General features: G+C 40.1%; 1 protein-coding gene across 1 annotated transcript in view; it reads left to right on the top strand.

Moving 5' to 3' along the window:
* The window catches only part of AFG1L (AFG1 like ATPase), a 196,011-nt gene that overhangs the window by 7,592 nt on the left and 165,249 nt on the right, over window positions 1-23,170 (top strand). The window contains exon 2 of the mRNA NM_001192915.1: window positions 17,220-17,443. Within this exon, the coding sequence (NP_001179844.1) occupies window positions 17,220-17,443 (224 nt within the window). The remainder of the gene's footprint in view (window positions 1-17,219; window positions 17,444-23,170) is intronic.

Raw genomic sequence — 23,170 nt, 5'->3', positions numbered from 1 at the left:
TAGACACAAAGTGCTGGGATGTTACTCTCTCCTTAGTGTCAACCTCTCTTGTCTTACAGTCGCATCTCATGACATTCTTATGAAATCTTACGGTTTCTAGATCCCTGAAGTACTTCCCTTCTTGAGACTACAGTATGGTTTCTGAATGTCATTCTGTAAACACGGTCCACATATCAGTATATTCCTTTGGACATTTCTGGCCAGAACAGTACTTTAGGTTACCTTTTCTGTGTCCTGGTACATTAACTTGGTGGCCAGGTCATATTCATGTCTCACCTTAAGGCTCCTTGGGCTATTAAGACAGGTCTCCTTTGTTTATACTTGATGAGTTATTTTTTTCTATTAAAAGTAAATTATTTTTATTATAAAAATACTACATGTGCATAGTAGAAAATACAGGAAAGATAATCACTGTGAACTTCATTTTTATTTTTTAAGTATACTTATTAATGTATACGATTCATTTAGAAAAGTACACAAGTGGTAATTGTAAAGCCTACTGAATTTTTATAAACAGATTTGTGTAAATACAACCCAAATCAAAAATAGAACATTTGTAGTACTCAAAGGCTCACATTGTGTACCCTTAAAGTCATTAGTTTTTTACTCAAAATGGCAGTCAACACCCTGGTTTATGTTACTGTTGATTTATCCTTTCATATGTTGATTTACACTTGTTTTCATGTGTTGGCTATTTAAATAATGCTGCATTGGACAGACGGAGAAGGCAATGGCACCCCACTCCAGTACTCTTGCCTGGAAAATCCCATGGACGGAGGAGCCTGGTAGGCTGCAGAAGAGTAGGTCGCGGCCTGGTAGGTCTCGAAGAGTCGGACACTTACTGAGCGACTTCACTTTCACTTTCATACATTGGAGAAGGAAATGGCAACCCACTCCAGTGTTCTTGCCTGGAGAATTCCAGGGATGGCGGAGCCTGGTGGGCTGCTGTCTATGGGGTCGCACAGAGTTGGACACGACTGAAGCGACTTAGCAGCAGCAGCAGCAGCAGCAGCAGCAATGGACAGAGGAGCCTGACAGGCTACAGTTCATGGGGTCACAAAGAGTGGGACACGACTTAGTGACTGAGCATGCACACACAGTGGACATGGGGGTGCAGTGATTTTTTTGAGATAGTGATTTTGTTTCCTTCAGAGAAATACTCATAGGTGAAATTGTTGGATTCTATTTCTTAATGAATTATGTCAGATTATAGATTGCAAATGTTTTCTCCCATTCTGTGGGTTGTATCATCACTTTCTTGGTAATGTCCTTTATTAATACAAAAGTATTAATTTTGATGAAGTCCAATTTATTTTTTGTTTGGTCGCTTTTGCTTTTGGTATCATAACTAAGAAATCATTGCCTAATCCAAGGTCATGAAGATTTACAATGATGTTTTCTTCTAAACATTTTATAATTTTAGCTCTCATGGTTATGTTTTTGATCCATTACTACAGGGATTTAATTGGGATTCATTAAGTCTGAGTTTCACAGATGATTGTCATTGTCCAGACAGGATTAGCTTTAGAAAGTCCACACCTGTTAGGAGAGTAAGTCAGGGATTGGCAACCTTTTTCTGGAAAGGGTCAGGTAATACTTTTGTCCTTGCCTGCCATGGTCTCTATTGCAGCTATAATTGGCCATCCTTATTTTTGAGTTGAACATCTGTGGATGCAGAGGGCCAACTGTATTTATTGTACTGTACCATTTTATATCAGGGACTTGAGCATTTGTCGATTTTGGTATATGAAGGGGCTCCTTGAGCCAATCTCCTGCGGATACCGATGAACAATTGTACTCAATTCTGGTACTGTGAAAACAGCCAGAGACAATAGACTATTGGGTATAGCCATTGGCCTGCTGACCATAGTTTGCAGACCACTGGACTAGGAAGATATTCACCTGTACTTTATTTTTTTGGTTTGAAATTTTTAATGTATTTACATTTTAAAGCCATCTGGAAAGTATTTTGGTATGTACTATGAGGGGATAATCTAAATTAACTTTTCTATTCTAGTTGTCTAGCTGTCACTTGTTGAATGATCTCTTGGCTCCCATTGCTTAATTCATTTATTCAACAAATATTTATTGTGTGCCTATCATATGCCAGGCATTGTAGGTGCAGGGTATACAGTGAATTAAACAGACATGATGTCTTCTCTTTTGGCTTTCCTGCTGGTAAAGAATCCGCCTGCAGTCCAGGAGACCTGGGTTCTATCCCTGGGTTGGGAAAATCCCCTGGAGAAGGGAAGGGCTACTCACTGAGCTATTTTGGCCTGGAGAATTCCAAGGACTATGTAGTCCATTGGGTTGCAAAGAGTCAGACGATCCTGAATGACTTTTACCTTCCCTCTTGTGACTTGTAGTCTAGTTGAGAGAGACAGACATAAAGTAAATAACAAAGAAATAATTTCAAGTTGGGTGATAAAAGAACAGTGATAAGATTTGGTATACCTTTCTTTTTTATTATCTATATTAAGTTATTTAATGAAGACTTGCTTTGGAATATGTTCATTGATCTTCAGATCACTGCTGCTGCTAAGTCGCTTCAGTCATGTCCAACTCTGTGTGACCCCATAGACGGCAGCCCACCAGTCTCCCCCGTCCCTGAGATTCTCCAGGCAAGAACACTGGAGTGGGTTGCCATTTCCTTCTCCAGTGCATGAAAGTGAAAAGTGAAAGTGAAGTCGCTCAGTCGTTTCCGACTCTTCTCGACCCCATGGACTGCAGCCTACCAGGCTCCTCTGCCCATGGGATTTTCCAGGAAAGAGTACTGGAGTGGGGTGCCATTGCCTTCTCCACAGTGTTTTATAATTATTTTCTCATCTGGTAGATAAGATCCTCCTCATTACTTCACATCTTCATGATTTTCTAAAGATGTTGGAATTGGAATTTGATGGAACTGTGTTTAATCTGTAAATTGTACAGAATTGACAGTGTTATGATGTTGTGCCTTTCTTTTCCATAACATTGTGTCCAGTTTTCCAAATTTTCATTTATGCCTTTGAAAATTTAGTTCTCTTCACATAGATCTTACAGATTGATTGTTAATATGACTCTTCTTTATTTTAGACTTTTTAATCTTAATTGTAAGTGGGATCCTTTTTTCCCCTATTGTATTTGCAACAGGTCATTGCTAATATGTCAGAAGGATAAAGCTGTTAAATTGTTTTCCAGTATCCTCCTCCTTGCACTTTTCTGGTGGCTCAAACAGTAGAGAATCCGCCTACAATATGGGAGACCTGGGTTTGATCCCTGGGTTGGGAAGATCCCCTGGAGGAGGGCATGGCAACCCGCTCCAGTATTCTTGCCTGGAGAATCCCCATGGACAGAGGAGCCTGGCGGGCCACAGTTCATAGGCTCTCAGAGAGTCGGACACAACTGAACCACTACGCACAGCACAGCACAGCACAGCATCCTTCTTCTTTGCTTAAGAGGAGGTATAATTAAGCCACCAAATTCTTTAAAACTCCTAAGTGGCTCCCTGGTATCTTCAGTATTAAATTAAAAAACTATTTGAATTTAACTTTAAATTTACCATTGTAAAGCCCTGTGTCACCTGGTTTCTTTGTATTTTTCTAGTATCTTAATTCTTGCCCCTGGGCCTTTTATATTTTATCTCAGTACTGAACTTGTTTCATTTTCTGTAATGTACGGTCCTCTCATATTTCAGAGCCTTCTCTCAGCCTGATGCACCTCCTTCTCTTTTTTCTATTTTTCCCTGGCTAACTCCTGTTTCTCTTTTTTGCTCTCAATTGAAACATCATTTCCTGAGTAACCTTACTTAACCTCCTTAACCTAGGTGCTTTGGCTCTGTGATCTCATAGCATCCTTCTCTTCCCTTTACTTGGTACCACATTTTATTAAAGTTGTTTATCCACTTTTTTAAATCTCTCCCAGTGCCCTGTTGGCATTTTGAGTGCAGTTACAGTGTCTGTCTAGATGGTTGTTTGAAGTTTTTAGTACAGAGCTTTATACTCTATGGCTACTTTATTTGTTGTTGCGTATTCAGTTCTTCTGCTGATAAGTTTTCAATTGATTCTTTTCAGTATAATTAAGTTTTTGAACCTATTTACACCTTTTGGTACTTTTATCCCGTTTTGTGGCACATCAACATCATTTTGAATCACAACTGTGATCCATTGGTCTGTCTCCTGACTTGGTGTCATCTTTGTTTTTGAGAGCTGGGTCTTCATTTAGTGCCAAATATGTTAATACTTGGTTCTCAAAACTCAAAAAGGTGTACATTAATCTAGTTAGTCAGAATTCTTAAGAGCCAGTTATGTGAAGCATAAGCGCTTTTATATTTATATAGAAAGGAATTTCTTTGCTCTAACATTTCAACTTTGGGCTTTTAGTAAAAAAGCTGCTGATTCATACACATAGGAAAAAAACTATGGTTACCAAGGAGGAATGGAGAGAGGAGGGGTAAATCAGGAGTAAACAACAAGGACCTACTATCTGGCTGCTGCTGCTAAGTCACTTAAGTCGTGTCCGACTTTGTGCGACCCCATAGAGGGCAGCCCACCAGGCTCCCCCGTCCCTGGGATTCTGCAGGCAAGAACACTATCTGGCACCGGTAACTATATTCAATGTCTTATAATAGCCTGTAATGAAACAAAATCTGAAAAAAGCATATATATATGTGTGTGTGTGTGTAACTGAGTCACTTTGCTGTAGCTAAAACTAACACAGCATTGTAAACCAACTATACTTCAGTAGAAAAAAAATCTGCTGCTGCTGGGTTTTGGAAGAGTACCGTTTATTAGCAGAGGGAGGTTGACCCCAGAGTGCAGGCAGGTCAGAGCTCTAGCTGGGCCTGAGTAGGGTGGAAACCCAGGAGTGGGTTGATGGTTGCTCCAGGAGGCTTGAGTACTTCAAATTAGAGGGCCTGAGAGAGGTTTGTGTTTTGATTTTCTGTTGCCTGGCTGCGATAACTGGGAGCACAGTCTTCACTTGTCTGTAGTGTTATGGTGATTTTAATGAGCGAAGTATCCTGGTGGTTTGGGGTCGTTTAGCTTGAGCTCCTATCTTGCACATTCACTTAACATTTTCTAACTTTTTGTGGTGTTTTAGTTCCCTCATTTGTAAGGAATAGCAATGCCTACCTTAGATTTTTTTGGAGAAGTAAGATAATATATAGAACATGCTGTGTGTACGCTGGCTACATAGGAGGCACTTGTTAGTGTTTTCTTTACCTTTCAGGATTCTGTTTCTCATAAGTTTTCAAATGAATCCAAGCTTTGCAAAGAAAATCTTAAGTTGTTAAAATGAACATAAAGCATATGACTTTTCTGGGTTATGTAAGTACCTCTTGTAATCTGTTGATTTTTATACAACATCCTTAATTCTAGTGAAGTAAACACATGCAATGTCTTGAAATAGACTCATCAAAAATTTTATTGAATATTTTTGGACATATAGCTGTCTAGGAAGGAATAATGCAAAAAGATAATTTTCTTTACCTTGAAAACTCTTTAAATTTGTATAATCATTTGTTATCTTGCATATATTCAGTTCTTTAATCACAGGGTATTTTTGAGCTGAGAATTCTTTACTCGTATGTTTTTGAGCTGAGCCACTTTACTGATGAGTTGTATGTAAAATTTCTGCACATTAAATGACATCTCTACTGATTTTGAGTATAAAGTTGGAGATGGGTTCTCAAAAATATGTAACACCAAGTGAAAACCCTTAAGGGTGAAACAAACCTGTAAAATAACATTTCTGAAAGAAAAATGCTTACTTTCTGTTGAAATAGTCTGGTCCACCATTTTGCCTAAGTCTTTAAAGAATATCTGTAAGATTTTCTTAACTATCTACTTTGTGTAGAATTTGAAATTTCATTCCTATTTAAAGCCCCAAAGAGCACAGAGACCACACATCCCCTTTGCTGTTATTACTCTAGCTCTGTGGAAACACAGTTAAGCTTTATGACATATATTTTAGTCAAGGTTCTTCAGAGACAACCAATAGGATGTATGTACATTAGAAAGAGATTTATTATAAGAAATCATCAGCTTGTGCAGTTATGGAGGTTGACAAGTGCCAAGATCTACATCAGTATGCTGAAGACCTGGAGACCCAGGAGAGTTGGTGGTGTTAATTCCCATCTGCGTCCAAAGGCCTGAAAACCAGAAGTGCCAGTAGTGTAGTTCTCAGCTTAAGACCCAGGAAGAACCAACATTTCAGTTTGAGTCTAAAGGCAGGAGAAAACCAATGTTACAGCGTAAACGCATCCAGGCTCAAGGAGTTCCCTCTTACTCAGGGGAAGATCAGTCTCCTGTTCAGGACTTCAACCGATTGGATGGCACCCTCCCACATAATGGAGAGCAGTCTACTCAGTCTACTGCTTCAAATGTTAAGCTTAAAAGAAATACCCTCACAGACGCATCTACAGTGGTGTTTGACCAAATGTATTGGCACTCCATGGCCCGGTCAAGTTGACATAAAATTCACTATCACACATATATCAAGATTATTGTTGTCCTCAGTGTGTCAGCGGCATTTCCTCTCATGTTCTGAAGGTACTTGCAGCAGTACAGGTATGTTGACTTCATAGGTAAAAGTACAGAGGCAGGAAGGAATGAGTTTCTGTCCTAGTCATCTTTTGAAGAGCATCAGGAGACACTCTGGCAGAAGTTGACTTCCTCTTAGGCATCATTGGCTAGGACTGTGATTTTGTGACCAACTTGCTATGATCCAGAGTTGAAATGGTGGAGTCAGGAGATAAATCTGGAGGGTATGACTCCAGAGCCCATGCCCCTTCCACCATAACATCCTGCCTCCCTGCTGGACCTGCAGGTACAATGCTGGCTCTGCCACTACCTAGCTATGGGGACATGGACAAGTTACTTACTTAGTCCCTTTGTGCTTCAGGTTCTTTAAGTTAGGGATAATGTTAGTACCTGCATCAAAAGGCGGTTGTGAAGATTAAATGATTGGAAGTGTGTAAAGTACTGAGAAAAGTACTTGGCACTTAGTGAGTGCTCACTAAACGGCAATTTTTGCTGCTTTTGTTATTATCTATATGACTTGGTCAGTTTACTTAACCTGCAATGCTAACTCTCTGGTCCAAATCATAGATATCTCTGAACTGTACTGTTGTTACAGTTTCCTAACTGGTCTCTCTGCCTTTTAAAAAAAAAAAGGAAAAGAAAAATTCTTCTACTTGATCTTATCAAATCCATGCTATTTACCATGGTTTGTAAGACCCTGCATGATCTGGTCCTTCCTCCCTTTTCAACTTCACCTTATAACATACTGCACCTTGTAAACTTTCTCTTCCTTCCTTGAAAATGTGAAGCTTATTTCCATTTTCACTTTAAGGTTTGCCAGAGTTCTTTCTTCTCCCTGAGCAGTTCTCCCAGTTCTTCCTTAGGACCACTTCTTCGGATATTAGGTGTCAACTTATGTCACTTCCACAGGAAGGCTTTTCTTGATCATCTATAGGAGTCCTCAATCATTCCCTAGCATAGTGCTTCTCAGACTTAAGTGTGCATATGAAACACCTATATATTTTGTTAAAAATGCAAATTTTGATTCAGACCCCTGAGGTGGTGCCTAAAATTCTGTACTTTTGTTGAGCTCCCTGGGGAGATCAGAGGTCCCAGGATATCACTCAGTTTTATTTTCACCAGTATACTGATCATTACATGATCCTTTGTTGCTTCTTCATTTAATTTTTTGTCTGTCTTCCCCTTGACTGGAGGGAAGTCTCCACAAGGAAAGGTATTTGTTTTTAAGTGTAGTTTCACTGGTGATAAGAATAGTGCCTGAGCTACATAGTTGGTTCTCAAGAAACGTGAATGAATGAATCGATGAACAGATTCATTTATGGGTGTTTTTAGTTATTTGTATAATAGGATTATTGTGCAGAGTAGAGCAAGTAATTATGTGAAGTTACTTAACCTAGTCCTTAGTACACTGTAGGTGCTCAATAAATGTGAGCCGCTCTTAATAGAATTTTCTTTTAAACTCAAAATTTTGACAATTCTTTTTAAAACAGTGATTCTTAACCAGTTTTTGTTCACTTGTTTGAAATTCTAAAGGAATTTGTAGTATATTTAGAGGTCTTACCTCAAGAAAAATGCACAAACATACACACAGACACTTTTAATTTCAGAAAGCTCTCAGACCGCCCCCCCACCCCCACCCCCCATCCAATTCACTGCCAGCCTGTCAAGACCTTATTTAGAAAAAACAACCCATATATATATATATAAATTCTTGTTAGGGCTGTTTGCGTCAATTTGCCTTTTTCTAATTTCTCAACAGTTGTACTGTCGAATTGCCTCTTCTTTCTTGTTGTAAGTTATTATGTGCCGTTAAGAAAAGCATCAGTGCTTGTGTGCTCAGTCGCTCAATTGTGTCCTACTCTTTGTGACCCCATGGACTGTAGCCTGCCAGGCTCCTCTGTTCATGGGATTTTCTAGGCAAGAATACTAGAACGGGTTGCCATGCCCTCCTCCAGGGGATCTTTCGGACCCAGGGTTTGAACCCGTGCCTCTTGCTTCTCCTGCATTAGTGGATTCTTTACCATGGAGCCACCTGGGAAGCCCCACAGAGTGTAATTGTGCTTTATACTATTAATGCAATGAGATTATTTAAGTCTATGCTTTATTATTAAAGCATAGACTTTAAGAGTGCAGAACTTAAAAATTTTTTTGTTCTAAATCTCTGTTTTAAGATGAAATCTTAAATATTGGGGGAACTCCCTTCTCTTCCTGCCAGTAATGCCCCCGCAACAAACAGACGTGATTTGTGTTCTTAAAACTTGCTGGACTTCTGTAAGAAGTGTGCCAGGCATTAAACCCACAAAGTGACACAGGACAAGAAGGGCAAGGATTCTTTGAATGCCCAGGAAAAGTGGTCTTATGACAGGAAGCAGAGAGGCTATGATGGGCAGAATGAGCTGCTTTTCTGGAAAAAGGGCTAAAATTACAAAAAGGGATTGTGCTGAGGCTTGAATTAATTGAGCCTAGAAAGTGCTGCAGATTTAGAGAGTGCTGACTGTTAAGGCCTGCAAGCATTTTGAACTGGGAGGAGATATAAGGGCTAAGTGGTCCAGTCCTAAGCTTCATCTTTTATTTTTTTATGAAGACAGTAAAATCTTAAGCTTATGTTCATTTAAAAAAAAAGTTGGTGGAGGGGTAGCTGAAGTAATAACAAATAAACCTGTTAAAGCCTGGGGAAGCTAATTTTTTTTTTCCTTAGGGAGAAAAATAGATGTAATTGTTCGAATACTATCTAGAAAATTATAATAGATTGTTCAGATGCTAAAATATCATGATATTGAGTATATCTTATAGCAGGTGGGCTATGGAGCATAGTAGAATCTTCCTAAAACTTAGTTTAGGAGAGAGTAGTGAAATAAGGTAGAAAATTGAGGTATTAAAACAGTTTAGATTTTTTTTTTCCCCTCTAAAATCTCCCATTTATGTTTGTGGATTAGTGTGTGGATCTTCAGAATGGCATTTTCCCACTGTCCATTTGGAGTACAATAAGGCAAATTAATACAAATCAAAATAATATGGCAGCAGCATCACATAATTTGTGTACACTGATGTAGTAACAGATTTAATTTAGTGCAGCTTTTGAGAAGTCTTTTGTGTTTCAATTTATACAGCTGCTATCCAGGCCTAAGCTGGCCAGTCTTTCAGCCTTGAGTATCTTGCCTGACTGATTCTCTTTCTTTTTAAAAAGACTTTATTATTTTTTTTAGAGCAGTTTTAGGTTCACAGCAAAATTCAGAGAAAGGTACAGAGATTTGCCAAATACCCGCTGCCTGCCCCTCAGCATGTCCCCATTATCACTGTCCCGTCCAGAGAGGTACATTTGTTATAGTTGATGAACCTCCATTGACGCAGCATCATCATCCGAAGTCCATAGTTTACAGTAGGGTTCACTCTTGGTGTGGTACAGTCTACGAACATGGACAAGTGTATAATGACATGTATCCATCAATATAGTATATTTTAAGGTATTTTCACTACCCTAAAAATCCTCTGTGTTCTGCCTATTCACACCTTCTTCCTATCTACTTGCTTCCTTTTTCTACTACTGATCTTTTTACTATCTTCATAGTTTTGCCTTTTCTAGAATGTCATTGTTGTATAATTAAGATATAGGACCTTACAGTATATAGCTTTTTCAAATTGATCTTTCACTTAGTTATGTGCTTTTACATTTTTTTGTGTGTGTGTTTTCATGGCTTGATAGACTCATTTCTTTTTAGTGCTGAGTAATATTCCATTTTCAGGGTGTGCCAGTTTATTTATCCATTCTCCTTCTGAAGGACATCTTGGTTGCTTCTAAGTTATGGCAATTATGAATAAATATGCTATAAATATATGTGTGCAGGTTTTTGTGGACATAAGTTTCCAGCTTCTGTGGGTAAATACCAAGGAGCATAATTGTTGGATTGTATGATAAGAGTATAGTTTTATAACAAACCACCAAATTGTCTTTTAAAGTGGCTGTACCATTTTGCATGCTCATCAAGAAAGAGAGGTACTATTGGTCCACATCCTGGCCAGCATTTGTCAGTGTTCTGGATTTTGGCCATTCTAATAGGCATGTTCAGTTCAGTTCAGTTCAGTCGCTCAGTCGTGTCCGACTCCTTGCGACCCTATGAATCGCAGCACGCCAGGCCTTCCTGTCCATCACCAACTCCCAGAGTTCACTCAGACTCATGTCCATTGAGTCAGTGATGCCATCCAGCCATCTCATCCTCTGTTGTCCCCTTCTCCTTCTGCCCCCAACCACTCCCAGCATCAGAGTATTTTCCATTGAGTCAATTCTTCGCATGAGGTGGCCAAAGTACTGGAGTTTCAGCTTTAGTATCATTCCTTCCAAAGAAATCCCAGGGTTGATCTCTTTCAGAATGGACTGGTTGGATCTCCTTGCAGTCCAAGGGACTCTCAAGAGTCTTCTCCAACACCACAGTTCAAAAGCATCAATTCTTTGGTGCTCAGCTTTCTTCACAGTCCAACTCTCACATCCATACGTGACCACTGGAAAAACCATAGCCTTGACTAGACAGACCTTTGTTGGCAAAGTAATGTCTCTGCTTTCGAATATGCTATCTAGGTTGGTCATAACTTTTCTTCCAAGGAGTAAGCATCTTTTAATTTCATGGCTGCAGTCACCATCTGCAGTGATTTTGGAGCCCAAAAAAATAAAGTCTGACACTGTTAGTGGTATCTAATTGTTCTTTTAATTTGCATTTCTGTGATGGCATATGATGTGGAGATCTTTTCATATGCTTCTTTGTCATATGTGTATCTTCTTTGGTGAGGTTTCTGTTAAAGTTTTTAGACCAGTTTTTAATCAGATTGTTTTCTAGTGAGTTTTTAGAGTTCTTTGTGTGTTTTGGAAAATAGTCTTTTATCAGATGGGTCTTTGGCAAATATTTTCTCCCAGTCTGTGGCTTGTCTTCTTATGAGACCATGACATTGTCTTTTGCAGAATAAAAGTTTTTAATTAAGTCTAGCTTATCAATGATTTGTCTCAGGAATTGTACCTTTGGTATTGTATCTAAAAAGTTAAAACGGTACCCAAGATCATCTAGGTTTTGCCTGTATTTCTTGCATGGTATCTTCTAAGAGTTTTATAATTTCATTTTTTACATTTAGTCCTATGATGCATTTAAAAAAAAATATTTATTTATTTGGCTGCACCCAGTCTTAGTTGCGGCATATGAACTCTTGATTGAGGCGTGTGGTATCTAGTTCGCTGACTAGGGATTGAACCTGGGCCCCCTGCATTGGGCGTGCAGTCTTAGTCACTGGACCACCAAGGAAGACCTCCTATGAAGCAATTTGAGTTAATTTTTGTGAGGTGTAAGGTCTGCGTCTAGATTCACCTTTTTGCATGTGGGTGTGCTGTTGTCCCAGCATCATTTATTGAAAAGATTATCTTTGCTCCACTGTATTACCTTTATTCCTCTGGCAAAATGAATTGACTATATGTATGTGGCTATATTTCTGGACTCTCTATTCTGTTTTATTGATCTGTTTGTCTGTTCTTTTGGCAATACAGTGCTATAATGATTATTGTAGCTTTCTAGTAGGTCTTGAAGTTGGGTAGTGTCAATCCTCCAATTTTGTTCTTCTCTGTTGGTATTGTGTTGGTTATTTTGGGTCTCTCTTGCTTCTTCATTTACATTTTAGAATTATTTTGTCAGTATCCACAAAATAATTTGCCAGAATTTTAATTGAGATTCCGTTGAATCTGTAGATCAAGTTGGGAAGAACTGACATTTTGACAATATTTAGTCTATCTGTGAGCATAGAATATTTCTCCATTTTTAAGTTCTTTGATTTTGTTCATCAGCGTTCTGTCATTTTCTGCATATAGATCTTTTACATATTTTGTTAGATTTACACCTTAGTATTTCATTTTTGGGAGTGCTAATGTAAGTGGTATTTAAAAAAATATTTATTAATTCAGCTGTGCTGGTCTTAGTTGTGGCACACAAGATCTTTGATCTTACACTGGGACATGTGGGAATCTTTAGCTGTGGCATGGGGGATCTAGTTCCATGACCAGGCATTGAACCTGGGCTCCCTCTATTGGGAGTGGAGAATCTTAGCCACTGGACCACCAGGGAAGTCCTTAAATGCTATTGTTTTTAATTTTACATTCCACTGTTCACTGCAGGCATATATGAAAGTGATTGTCTTTTGTATATTAACCTTGTATCTTATAACCTTACTGGAATTGCTTGTTAGTCCTAGGAGTCTTATTTTGTTGTTTCTTTTGTATTTTCTATATAGACAATCATGTCATTTGGGAACAGAACATTTTATTTCTTCCTTTCCAATCTGCATGCCTTTTATTTCCTCTTCTTGTCTTACGGCATTATTTAATGCTGTGTTGATATGGAGTGAAGAGAGGGGACATCCTTTACTTGTTCTTGATCTTAGTGGGAAACTTCTAGGCTATTACTCTTAAGTATATTTTTAGCTATAGGGTTTTTGTGAATATTCTTTATCAAGATAAGGAAGTTCCTTCTTAGTTTACTGTGAGTTCTTATCATGAATGGGTGTTAGTTTTTGTCAAATGCTTTTTCTGTGTTTATTGATTCCTTGAACCTCAGAATGAGAACACCATATGTGTTGGGGATCCCCTTAAGACTACCCTCTGGGGATTTACTAAAAGACTCAGAGGACTCAGCATATAGTTAGACTCAAGGCTACCATTTATTATAGTGAAAGGATACAAAGCACAATCAGCAAAGGGAAAAGGCATGTGGGGGAAAGTTTGGGAAAAAATTAGAAGCATATAAGCATCTTCTCTCAGTGGAGTCAAACAGAACATGCTTAATACCTCCAGCAACTTTGACAACAGGGGTGAAATGTCTATTAGGAAGATTCATTAGAGACTCGAGGCCTAGGGTCGAGTGGTGGTTATGGACGTGCCCTCTGCCTGTCCATGCGTGCGTGCTTAGCTGCTTCAGTCATGTCTGACTCTGCAGCCCTATGGACTGTAGCCCGCCAGGCTCCTCTTGCCATGGGTAAGAATACTGGAGTGGGTTGCCATGGTCTCCGTCAGGGGATCCTCCCTACCCGGGAATTAAACCTGCATCCCTTATACCTCCTGCATTGGCAGGTGGGTTCTTTACTACTAGTGTCACCTGGGAAGCCCACCCTCTGCCTAGCCTGTGCGAAAATTCCAGACTTGTAGAAGGAAACTCGGTGTTCAGCATAAACCATATTGCTTATATATAATACAAGCGTTTAGGCACAGTGAGTCACTCGTACTATTTCTGGATTGATGGGGAACCCTGTGGGAATTCAAGCTCCAGTCAAGGTCCCACTTTTGCAAGCAGGCATTTCTAAGCTCTGCAGTCTGAGGCCTGCTGTGTTAACGCTTTTCTGTGCACTGTTCTCACTTAATGTGATCCTATAAGGTGGGGAAGAGGCCTTAGGGGCTACTTTGGAAATGAAGGGATATGGGTGTGAGAATGAGGGAGATGTGGAGAGGATGGGACTTTGTTACCCCTTTCTTCTTTTCTGTTAAGTAAATTTAGGATCCGATGGAAGGTTTTGTATATAAAAAAGGTGCTGCTGTTAAAATTACATTTGAAAATCACTCCTTTAAACAATGAGATGAATTTTAAGCCAAATATTGGTAAAATCACATTTGGATTTTAGTAGGATCATTTCTGTTGTTGATGGGAGATATTTTTTTAAGAGATTGTGGTCAAGATAAATTTGAGGTTGGAGATGATCAGAGGCAGGGAGATCAAGACAGAGATAATTAAGAGCATCGGCTGGAGTGGTTATATGAAGAAGGAGGAGGAAATGGATTAGAGAGACTTTAGGATGTAAAATTGGGTAGAGAGCTTCTCTGATGGCTCAGACGGTAAAGAGTCTGCCTGCAATGTGAGAGACTTGGGTTTGATCCCCGGGTTGGGAAGATCCCCTGGAGAAGGAAATGGCAACCCACTCCAGTATTCTTGCCTGGAAAATCCCATGGACAGAGGAGCCTGGTGGGCTACAGTCCATGGAGTTGCAGAGTCAGATACAACTGAGCGACTAACATACACACAGAAAATTGGGTAGCATTGATGATTGATTGGCTGAGGATCTGGTTGCGGTCTGGGGAGGGGGTTTGGGGTTGGAGAAGGAAATTAGCATTATCTTAGGTATTTTACTTAGTTGATTCCAGGGAGTGGAAAAGAGCATTTTCCCTGGTTGTGAGGGTCTCATAATCCTCCAACACTGCTGGGTATCCAGTAGTGGATACCGACACTATCTACCTGAAGGTAGTAGCATCAGCTCCCACGTGTTAAAGGGCCAATCCTATAAAAATGGTGCCACTTCAGAGGCCAGCTGCAACTGTGCTGCCCTGCTTCCCACCCTTCTGCGTGGCTGAATTCAAATTCAGGGGGTTGATAATTAGCTAAGTTTGATAATTTTCTAGTAATGGTCATAGACCTCAGAAACAAACACTTTAAATATGTTTATCAGTTTGTTATAAAGGGTATGTACAACTCAGAAACAGGCAAATGGAAGGGGTTCACGGGGCAAGGGATGGAGCTTCCATGCCCTCTCTGAGTACGTCACCTTCCCTTGAGATGTTCACCATCCTGGATGCTCTCCAAATCTTATTGTTCAGGAGTGTTTATAGAGTTTAATCTCCAGCCTCCCTTGCCCTCATAGGTTGGTGGATGGGACTGCCAGCTTTCTAAACACTTAGTCTTTCTGGGAACCAGCCCTGTCCTGAGACTATTTTCAGGACCTTCCCTGAGTTCATTAGCATATGTGTGATGGAAAGAGGCTCATTATGAATAACAAAAGATGCTCTATCACTTAGGAAATTCCAAGGATTTTATGATCTCTGTGCCAGGGACTGTGGACCAACTGCAAGTATGTTTCTTATACCACCCTGGTAAACGTCTCAAATCGCTGGAAACCTCTGCGGAATTCTCAACCTGTGCCTTCAGTTTCAGCATGAACCCAAATCTTGTCCTTGGTCCTACAAGGCCTAGGATCCCAGGAGACCCTTAGTTTGGTTCTCTATTGCAGGCTGTAAGCCCAATGTATTAGTTAGGGTACAATTTAGGCCTCTGTAACAAAGAGACCCCAAAATACACTGCTTGAAAAGCAAGATAGACGTTTATTTTACATAAAAATCCAGGCAGGTGGTCCAGAGCTGGTTTGGCAGCTCAGCATTGTTGGGGAACTTTGCTCTGCTTTGCTCAGCATTCTGTGTGCCTCTCCTTGCCAGGTTGGCTCTTCCAGCTGCAGCCATGGCACTTTCTTTCCAGACAGAGGGAGGGGAGGGAAAGAGAGGAGGGGAATTTGCCCTTTCCCTTTAAGTGCTCCGGAGCAGAGCACACAAATTTCAGCTTACATCCCACTGGTCACGTGGCCATCCTAGCTGCCAGAGACCAGGATATGGAATATTTTACCGGGCTGACTTGTACCCAGCTAAAACCCCTATTTAGAAAGGGAGAACAGTTATTAGGGGATAGCCCTGCCCTATCCTCAATAGTCACAGTATATTTAAGGATTTTTTTTTCCTTTCTTAGAAAAAGATGAAAATAATGTTGTGACTTAATTTTTTTCCTAAATTAAGTAATTTTCATATTATTGAAACAAAGGAAACATGGTATTCAATGAAACAAGAGAAACTCTGGCAAAATACCCTTGCAAAATCTTTGCCTAAAAATGTACCAGCTTGAACCTGCCCCAAATAAGGAATGGAGTTATAACCGGACCTTACCACAGATAATCAGTTTTCTTCCTTGAGAAGCTAAAAAAAGGATGAACACACCCTGCTTTGAAACACTCTTCTTGTCTCTCAGCTCTTTGTGTTCAACCTAAAGGTAATGGAAAAAGTGAAGGAATCTTGTAAGCAGAGAACTGAATTCAGCATGGTAATGTCTGAATGCTGTGTTGTTTTGGATAGGGAATAAAGAGGCAATAGACAACCCTTTGTGACTAGTCTCTAAGTCTCTGCCTTGGTGTTAAAGAACCAGATTTAGGCCTAATGCAAAGAAAGGTACCACCTCTGCTGTGGGGAAGGATGCGATGAACCTTGGTAGCATTCAATGGAGTGGAGGTAAAGCTGTCACTGTAGAGGGGGTTAGGCTTCTTAGAGGGCTTCCCTGGTGATTTAGACAGTAAAGAATCCACCTGCAATGCGGGAGACTTGGGTTCGATCCCTGGGTTGGGACGATCTCCTGAAGGAGGGCATGGCAACCCACTCCAGTATTCTTGCCTGGAGAATCCCATGGACAGAGGAGCCTACAGCCCCTGGGGTCACAAAGAGTAGAACATGACCGAGTAACTAAACACACACACAAAGGCTTCCTAGAAGAGGGGTTATATTGATAGGTTATGAGTTTGGGGTTTATTAAATTGAGTCAATCATTTATATATTTATTGTACAAAATGTGTATGTTTTTGAAAAAGTTATTTATCTGGCTGCTCTGAGTCTTAGTTGTAGCATGTGAGATCTGGTTCCCTAACCAGGGATCCAACCAGATCCCCTGCTTTGGGAACACAGAGTCTGAATCACTGGACCACCGGAGAAGTCCCCAAAATGTGTTTTATATTATGGTTTTCATCAAAATGATTTTTACAACAGCTGCTCAAATATGTACAATTGTAATTGGTTAAAAGTTTTAAGAAACAGTATCGAGCACTATGAAATACCTTCATTTCAGAAAGTCTTAAATCTTATATATATGTATTTGTTTATAGCCTATTCAGTTCAGCCCCCTGAGAGTATGTCTCCAACTGCTGCTACAGAGGCTTATTCAAAAGCTTTAGCTGTTTGCCATGGACCATTGGACCACTATGACTTTCTGATCAAAGCTCGTGAGCTAAAGGATGATGAACATCAAAGAAGAGTCATACAATGTCTGCAGAAACTGCATGAGGACCTTAAAGGATACAGGATAGAGGAAGAAGGCCTTTTTTCTAAGGTAAGATTTGTGTCATGTTAAAGATGGAACAGTTAAAAGTGTGAGCATTTTAAAAATGGATTAAATGCAGCTGGGTACACTCATGAAAGAGCTTGAAAATTTGCTTCCAGTTCCTTCAAACAAGCTCTGTTGGATCCCCATTTCTGACCTCTTGATGTTCTATAGCTTTCTTTTACCTTCAGGGGATTCAAATAGCTTCATACTGAGGTAGTAAAAAGAATACCTAAATACCAGTTACAGTGAAAACTTGTATGCAATTCAAAGCTTCCCCCTCGCTTTAGCTCAGGCCTGGCCTAGGATCAGTAGCAGAGAAGAGGGAGTGACTTGTTCTTTTTTCTCTCTCCTTTTCCTCTCTCTGCCAGCTTGGCTTCCCTAGGGTCAGAATGCGGGGGATAGACGATTAGAGTGAAACAGCAGAGTCTTGAGTGGCCAGTTAAGGGCCATTTGTGTGGTAGATACTGACATGCTAGCTCTCTGTGAGGAGCATTGTGTGCGTTCTTCAGGACTCCCATGAGGACCTCCCCACTGCGTCACTGTGACCGACCTCTTACGACTCTAAGGAACAAACATCTCACAGCTTGGCCCTGTGGTGCGGGGATGGCCTTGCCCTTGCACTTAGCTTTCTTCAGTGGGGTCCTTTCAGGACAGCTCTAGCCAGGTCGCCTTTGTGGTGTCTACTGAGACCACCCCAAGTAACACATCTCCTTTCTCCAAACCCTACTGTGTGGGCAGCTTCAGTCTCCTGCCCTTGGACTTCTGCAGATTTAAGAAGCAAACACCAGCATCTGTTCTGTGTGCCCCTGTACTCCTGGGGACACATACGTGTCAGGTTCTTCTGTGAACTCTTTCACACCCTACTTGGGTAGCTGTCTGCAGATTTTCTCAATGAAGTGAGTATCCAACTGGGGAGAGGATGCCCATTTTGCCTTAATTCTAACCTGTTTGGATGTTTCTCTTGGGGACCCCTTGCACTTGACATGAGGTTGGTTCATCCAGGGGAAATGCCACAGGATTCTTTACCCAGCTAACAATTTTCTACCTTGATCACTTTGGTTGTGGGGCTGTTTTTTGATTCCCCTCTGCCTCTGTTTAAGGAATTCTTGCATATATACAACTAGTGCCTCTCTGTAGTGTATAGGGGCACCTGTTTCTCATGTCCTCAGCTTTGAGGTTTAGCTGAAATTCTGAAACAAAAGGAAAAACTCCCATTCCTTGTCCTGCTATAGAAGCTCTGTTATCAGTGGTGTCATCCTTAAATTATGAGGGATATTATGGTTCAACCTAAGAAACTAGTTTTCCTTTAATCAACGGACCAAACTACGTTTCCCCCTTAACACAAATATCCTCTTATTATAAGATCTTTATAAGAAAGGTACTGTATAACAATATAACAATAACAATATAATAATAGTACTTTGTTTATAAGTTCTACTGAAAGTAATTTTACTTTTTAAAAAGCACTTGAGAATGTAACAAAATGATTTTATTTTTATGTAAGGAAAAATACTGCATTGTATTAACATGTTTTGGTTAAAAACAATGAAGTATTACTTATTTAGGCTTGAGAAAGAAATGGAGATGTGGAATAAGATTAAAAAAGAAAATAGCAACAAAGGGCATCTCCATCACTCAGCCAGGCCTCACAGAGCAGGCACCAGCATTTGGCACCATTCTCAGATGGCGCAGTGGTAAAAAATCCACCTGCCAATGCAGAAGATGCAAGAGACACGGGTTCAGTCCCTGGGTTGGGAAGATTCCCTTGAGGAGGGAATGGCAACCCACTCCAATTTTCTTTCCTGGAGAATTCCTTGGATAGAGGAGCCTGGCAGGCTACAGTCCATGGGGTTGCAAAGAGTCAGACACGACTGAACAGCTGAGCACAGTGGCTCTGAAATCTCTGATGACTTGTAGGAAGTGGTCCCTGTGGATGCTCCAGTGCCCTGCCATTCATAAAGAGTGATCTATTTACTCTTTGCTCCTTTTCCCCATTCTCTTTCCCGCTCTGTTCATCCTACCAGCTTCTCATTTCTTTTCCTGTATCTGTGGTTTAAGTTCCTGAGGAAGAATCTGAGAGGCCACCCAAACCCTTCATCCCTGTTGGGGCAGAAGTTTCGCACCAGTTTTCCAGGGGCTGCTAGTCAACACAAAGATTGGCTCTCTGTATAAGGTGCTATCCAGTGCTCCTGAGAGCAGGGCAGTTTCCCTTAGAAGTGGACTGTGAGGCTGGGCGCCAGGGTGTGTTGGCTAGTCCAGCACAATGGTTATGGGAAATAATGATGAATTATCCCTTTTGATGGCCAACGTTTTCTCTTTCTCTTGTGTTCCCAAAAGTTTATGGGTGAATCAAGAAGTAAGAAGTTTGGAAAACATAGATTGCTTAAGTACTGCATACTTAATTATAGTTTGCGTTACAGGAGGTCTTCCAAATAAAATGACAACTTTGTTATATGTCCTAGCCAGGAGACAAGATGTTTTACTTACCAGATTTTTGCTGTTATCTGAAAGTTAAAATTTCTCTCATGACTTTTGTATCTCATTCCACCTTTGATATATGAATTGGCTATACTGAATCTGCCTCTAAATAGACAGCTATTTAGCAGTAATTAAATGCAATACTTTACTATCTAGAGGCCCTTGTTTTATTGTGTAATTCTTATGTAAGGAGGAAATTTGACAAATCAGGTAGTTTCTAATGTGTCTAGTGAAAGCTTATGTTTGTTAATCCCAATGCATATGTGAATGAATATTTAGTAGATTGATCAACATCTTTTTTATTTGTCCTGGCATTTCTTAAGCCCATAAAATATTTAGCATTGCAGAAGACCCAAATAACAAATTTAGTCTGAATAAAACATGTAAAACTTCAGTTTTGGAGATTATAAAGATGCCACAAGACTATTTCTTCTAAAAATACTGACATGCCAATTATCAGAGAAGGAAAATTTAAGCTGTTAGATTTTTCCAGCAATAGAACTTTGTTAGTAGTTTAGAATCCCTTTTTAAAAAAAATAATGTTGTTTATGTCTGTGCTGCATCTTTGTTGCTGTGTGGGCTGTTCTCTGCTTGCTGTGGGGTGGGGCTCCTCTCCAGTTGCAGTGTGTAGCTTCTCATTGTGGTGGCTTCTCTTGTTGCAGAGCATAGGCTCTAGGGCATGTGGGCTCTGGTAGTTATGGCACGTGGCCTCAGGGCTCAGTAGTTGCAGTTCCTGGGCTCTAGGACACAGGCTCAAGGGTCACAGTTTACGGTCTTAGTTTTTGCAGGATGTGGGTCTTTCTGGACCGGGATCAAACCCATGTCTCCTGCACTGGCAATCTGATTCTTTACCACTGAGCCACCAGGGAAGCCCAGTATGTAGATTTTTTGATTTTCATAAATAGGGTTTACAATTTCATGGACATTTGATTCTTCCCTCAGCTTTACTGAGATATTATTGACAGATAATATATCTAAATTTAAATTGTGCAGTGTGATGATTCATACCTGAATACATTGCTAAATGATTCCATAATAAAATTAGTTAACCCTTATATCCCCTGACATTGGAGAAGGCAGTGGCACCCCACTCCAGTACTCTTGCCTGGAAAATCCCATGAACGGAGGAGCCTGGGTGGGCTGCAGTCCATGGGGTTGCTAAGAGTCGGACATGACTGAGCGACTTCACTTTCACTTTTCACTTTCATGCATTGGAGAAGGAAATGGCAACCCACTCCAGTGTTCTTGCCTGGAGAGTCCCAGGGACGGGGGAGCCTGGTGGGCTGCTGTCTATGGGGTCGCACAGAGTCGGACACGACTGAAGTGACGTAGCAGCAGCAGCAGCGTATCCCCTGATATAATTACTATTTCTCTTTGTGGTGAAAACATTTAAGATCTACTCTTCTGACGACTTTCAAATGTTAATATGCTACTGTATTATTAATTATAGTCACCACGCTGCACATTAGATCTTATAGTTGGGAGGTTGTACCCTTTGACCAATATTTCACCATTTCCCTTGCCCCACAGCTCTTGATAACCACCATCCTATGAGTTATGCTCTTATAAAATTATGCCTGTAAGTGAGAACATACAGGATGGTCTTTGTCTGACTGAATTTCAGTTAGCATGTATGCAGATTTGATTTTGTTTTTGGTACAGATGTTTAAATATTCACTCTGGTGGACTTAAAACAAATTGTACTCCTAAGAACCGTTCTGTAAGGATAAGCCATAATGTTAAAATAAAATGCACATTCTTTGCAAAATGCTGGAGTTATTTATCAGTGAGGAGAATTGGTGGCAGACTATTAGGCTGCTTTCACCTACCTATGTAACAATGTTTTCTCTAGTAAAAATTCGAAAAAGTTATGAGAAGATGACCATGCTATATGAACAACAAACTAGGAAGAATGAGCATTTATGAACACTTTACTTTTGTTATCAAATAAAACTTACAACCAGGTTAATCTGACACATTTAATGTATGCATAATTGTTATTGTGCTGTGAGGTAATTAGGCATAAATGGTAAGTAGTTCATGTAAATCACTATAATTAGTATTACTTTTACACAGCCAAATCAAGCATTTCTAGAGTCATGGAGGGAAAGAATTAAACAGAGTGTGGAGCTGCTCTGAAAATCTCTGTTTCCATTAATCAGGGGTATATAGGCAGCCAGGTTTTTTCATCTCTGGGGAGGAGACACCATAGCCAAAGAGACCTGGGAACTGGGAAGGGGAGCAGGGGTCAGAATTCCTTTTCCTTTTCTCCTGCTCTCCACAAAATAATTTTGTTTTTCTCTAATGAGAAATTATTATTTCAGACTTCCTTTAAAACCTATTATGGTCTTTAATTTGGATACCTCTCCTCACTCTCCTAAGAACAATGCATGTTGCAGGTAGAAATGACCTGCGCTGCCTTGAATTCAGCTGGTGTAAGGTCTTGGTGCTTTCTCTGATCTGGCTCCTCACACCTGGGAGCCGTGAGCTAGATACCTGGAATGCTATGCTGTGGACTTTTCTTTCGGGAGATGCAGGAGACCCATTGTCTGGCTCCCTTCAGTTATTTATCCAAGACTAGCCAGTTTGCTGGTTTTTCCTCAGTTCCTCCCTTCTCTCCTCCAGCTAAGGAAGTGAGCCCTTACTCTCTCTGTTCCTTTTCTTAAAACTGACATATCCTATAGGTGAAGTAGGTTGAGCAGTGGGATTTAGGTAAAGCTTCCCTGTTATCTGGTGATTTAGCCTTTAGAACATAATAAGCAGCATTGACTTTGGAATAGATATCTATCGCTACAGCTTTATTAAAGACTGGAAATATTTTTAAATGTATATTTTTTTTGTATCAAATTTTTATGAAAGCCAAAGCAAAAGATTATGTCCTAACCCAATGACAGCTCTATCTGTAAGGAAACAAGATTGGGAGTCAAACTGCATTGTTTTTTGGGAACTTAACACATGCCAAAGACTCATTTATGTCTGAAATTTGAGAAAGAGAATATAATGGGCCTGCTTCCATCTCCAGAATAATTAACAAATGTATTCAATTACATTTTAAATTTTGTCATGGTTCCAGAGGTAAAATTATGCTGTCAGTGTAGATGAGAATGTCTATTTTTGTTTTTTTCTTCCAGTTTTATTGAGATATATTTGATATATAGCACTATATAACTAAGGTGTCGGCCATACTGATTTGACTTACATGCATGTGTGGGTGCTAAATTGTTTCAGTCATGTCAGACTCTGCGACCCTATGGA

The sequence above is a fragment of the Bos taurus genome, chromosome 9 (assembly GCF_002263795.3).
Source record: "Bos taurus isolate L1 Dominette 01449 registration number 42190680 breed Hereford chromosome 9, ARS-UCD2.0, whole genome shotgun sequence".
In the NCBI taxonomy this organism is placed as follows: Eukaryota; Metazoa; Chordata; class Mammalia; order Artiodactyla; family Bovidae; genus Bos; species Bos taurus.
This window is presented reverse-complemented; position numbering and strand designations above follow the sequence as displayed.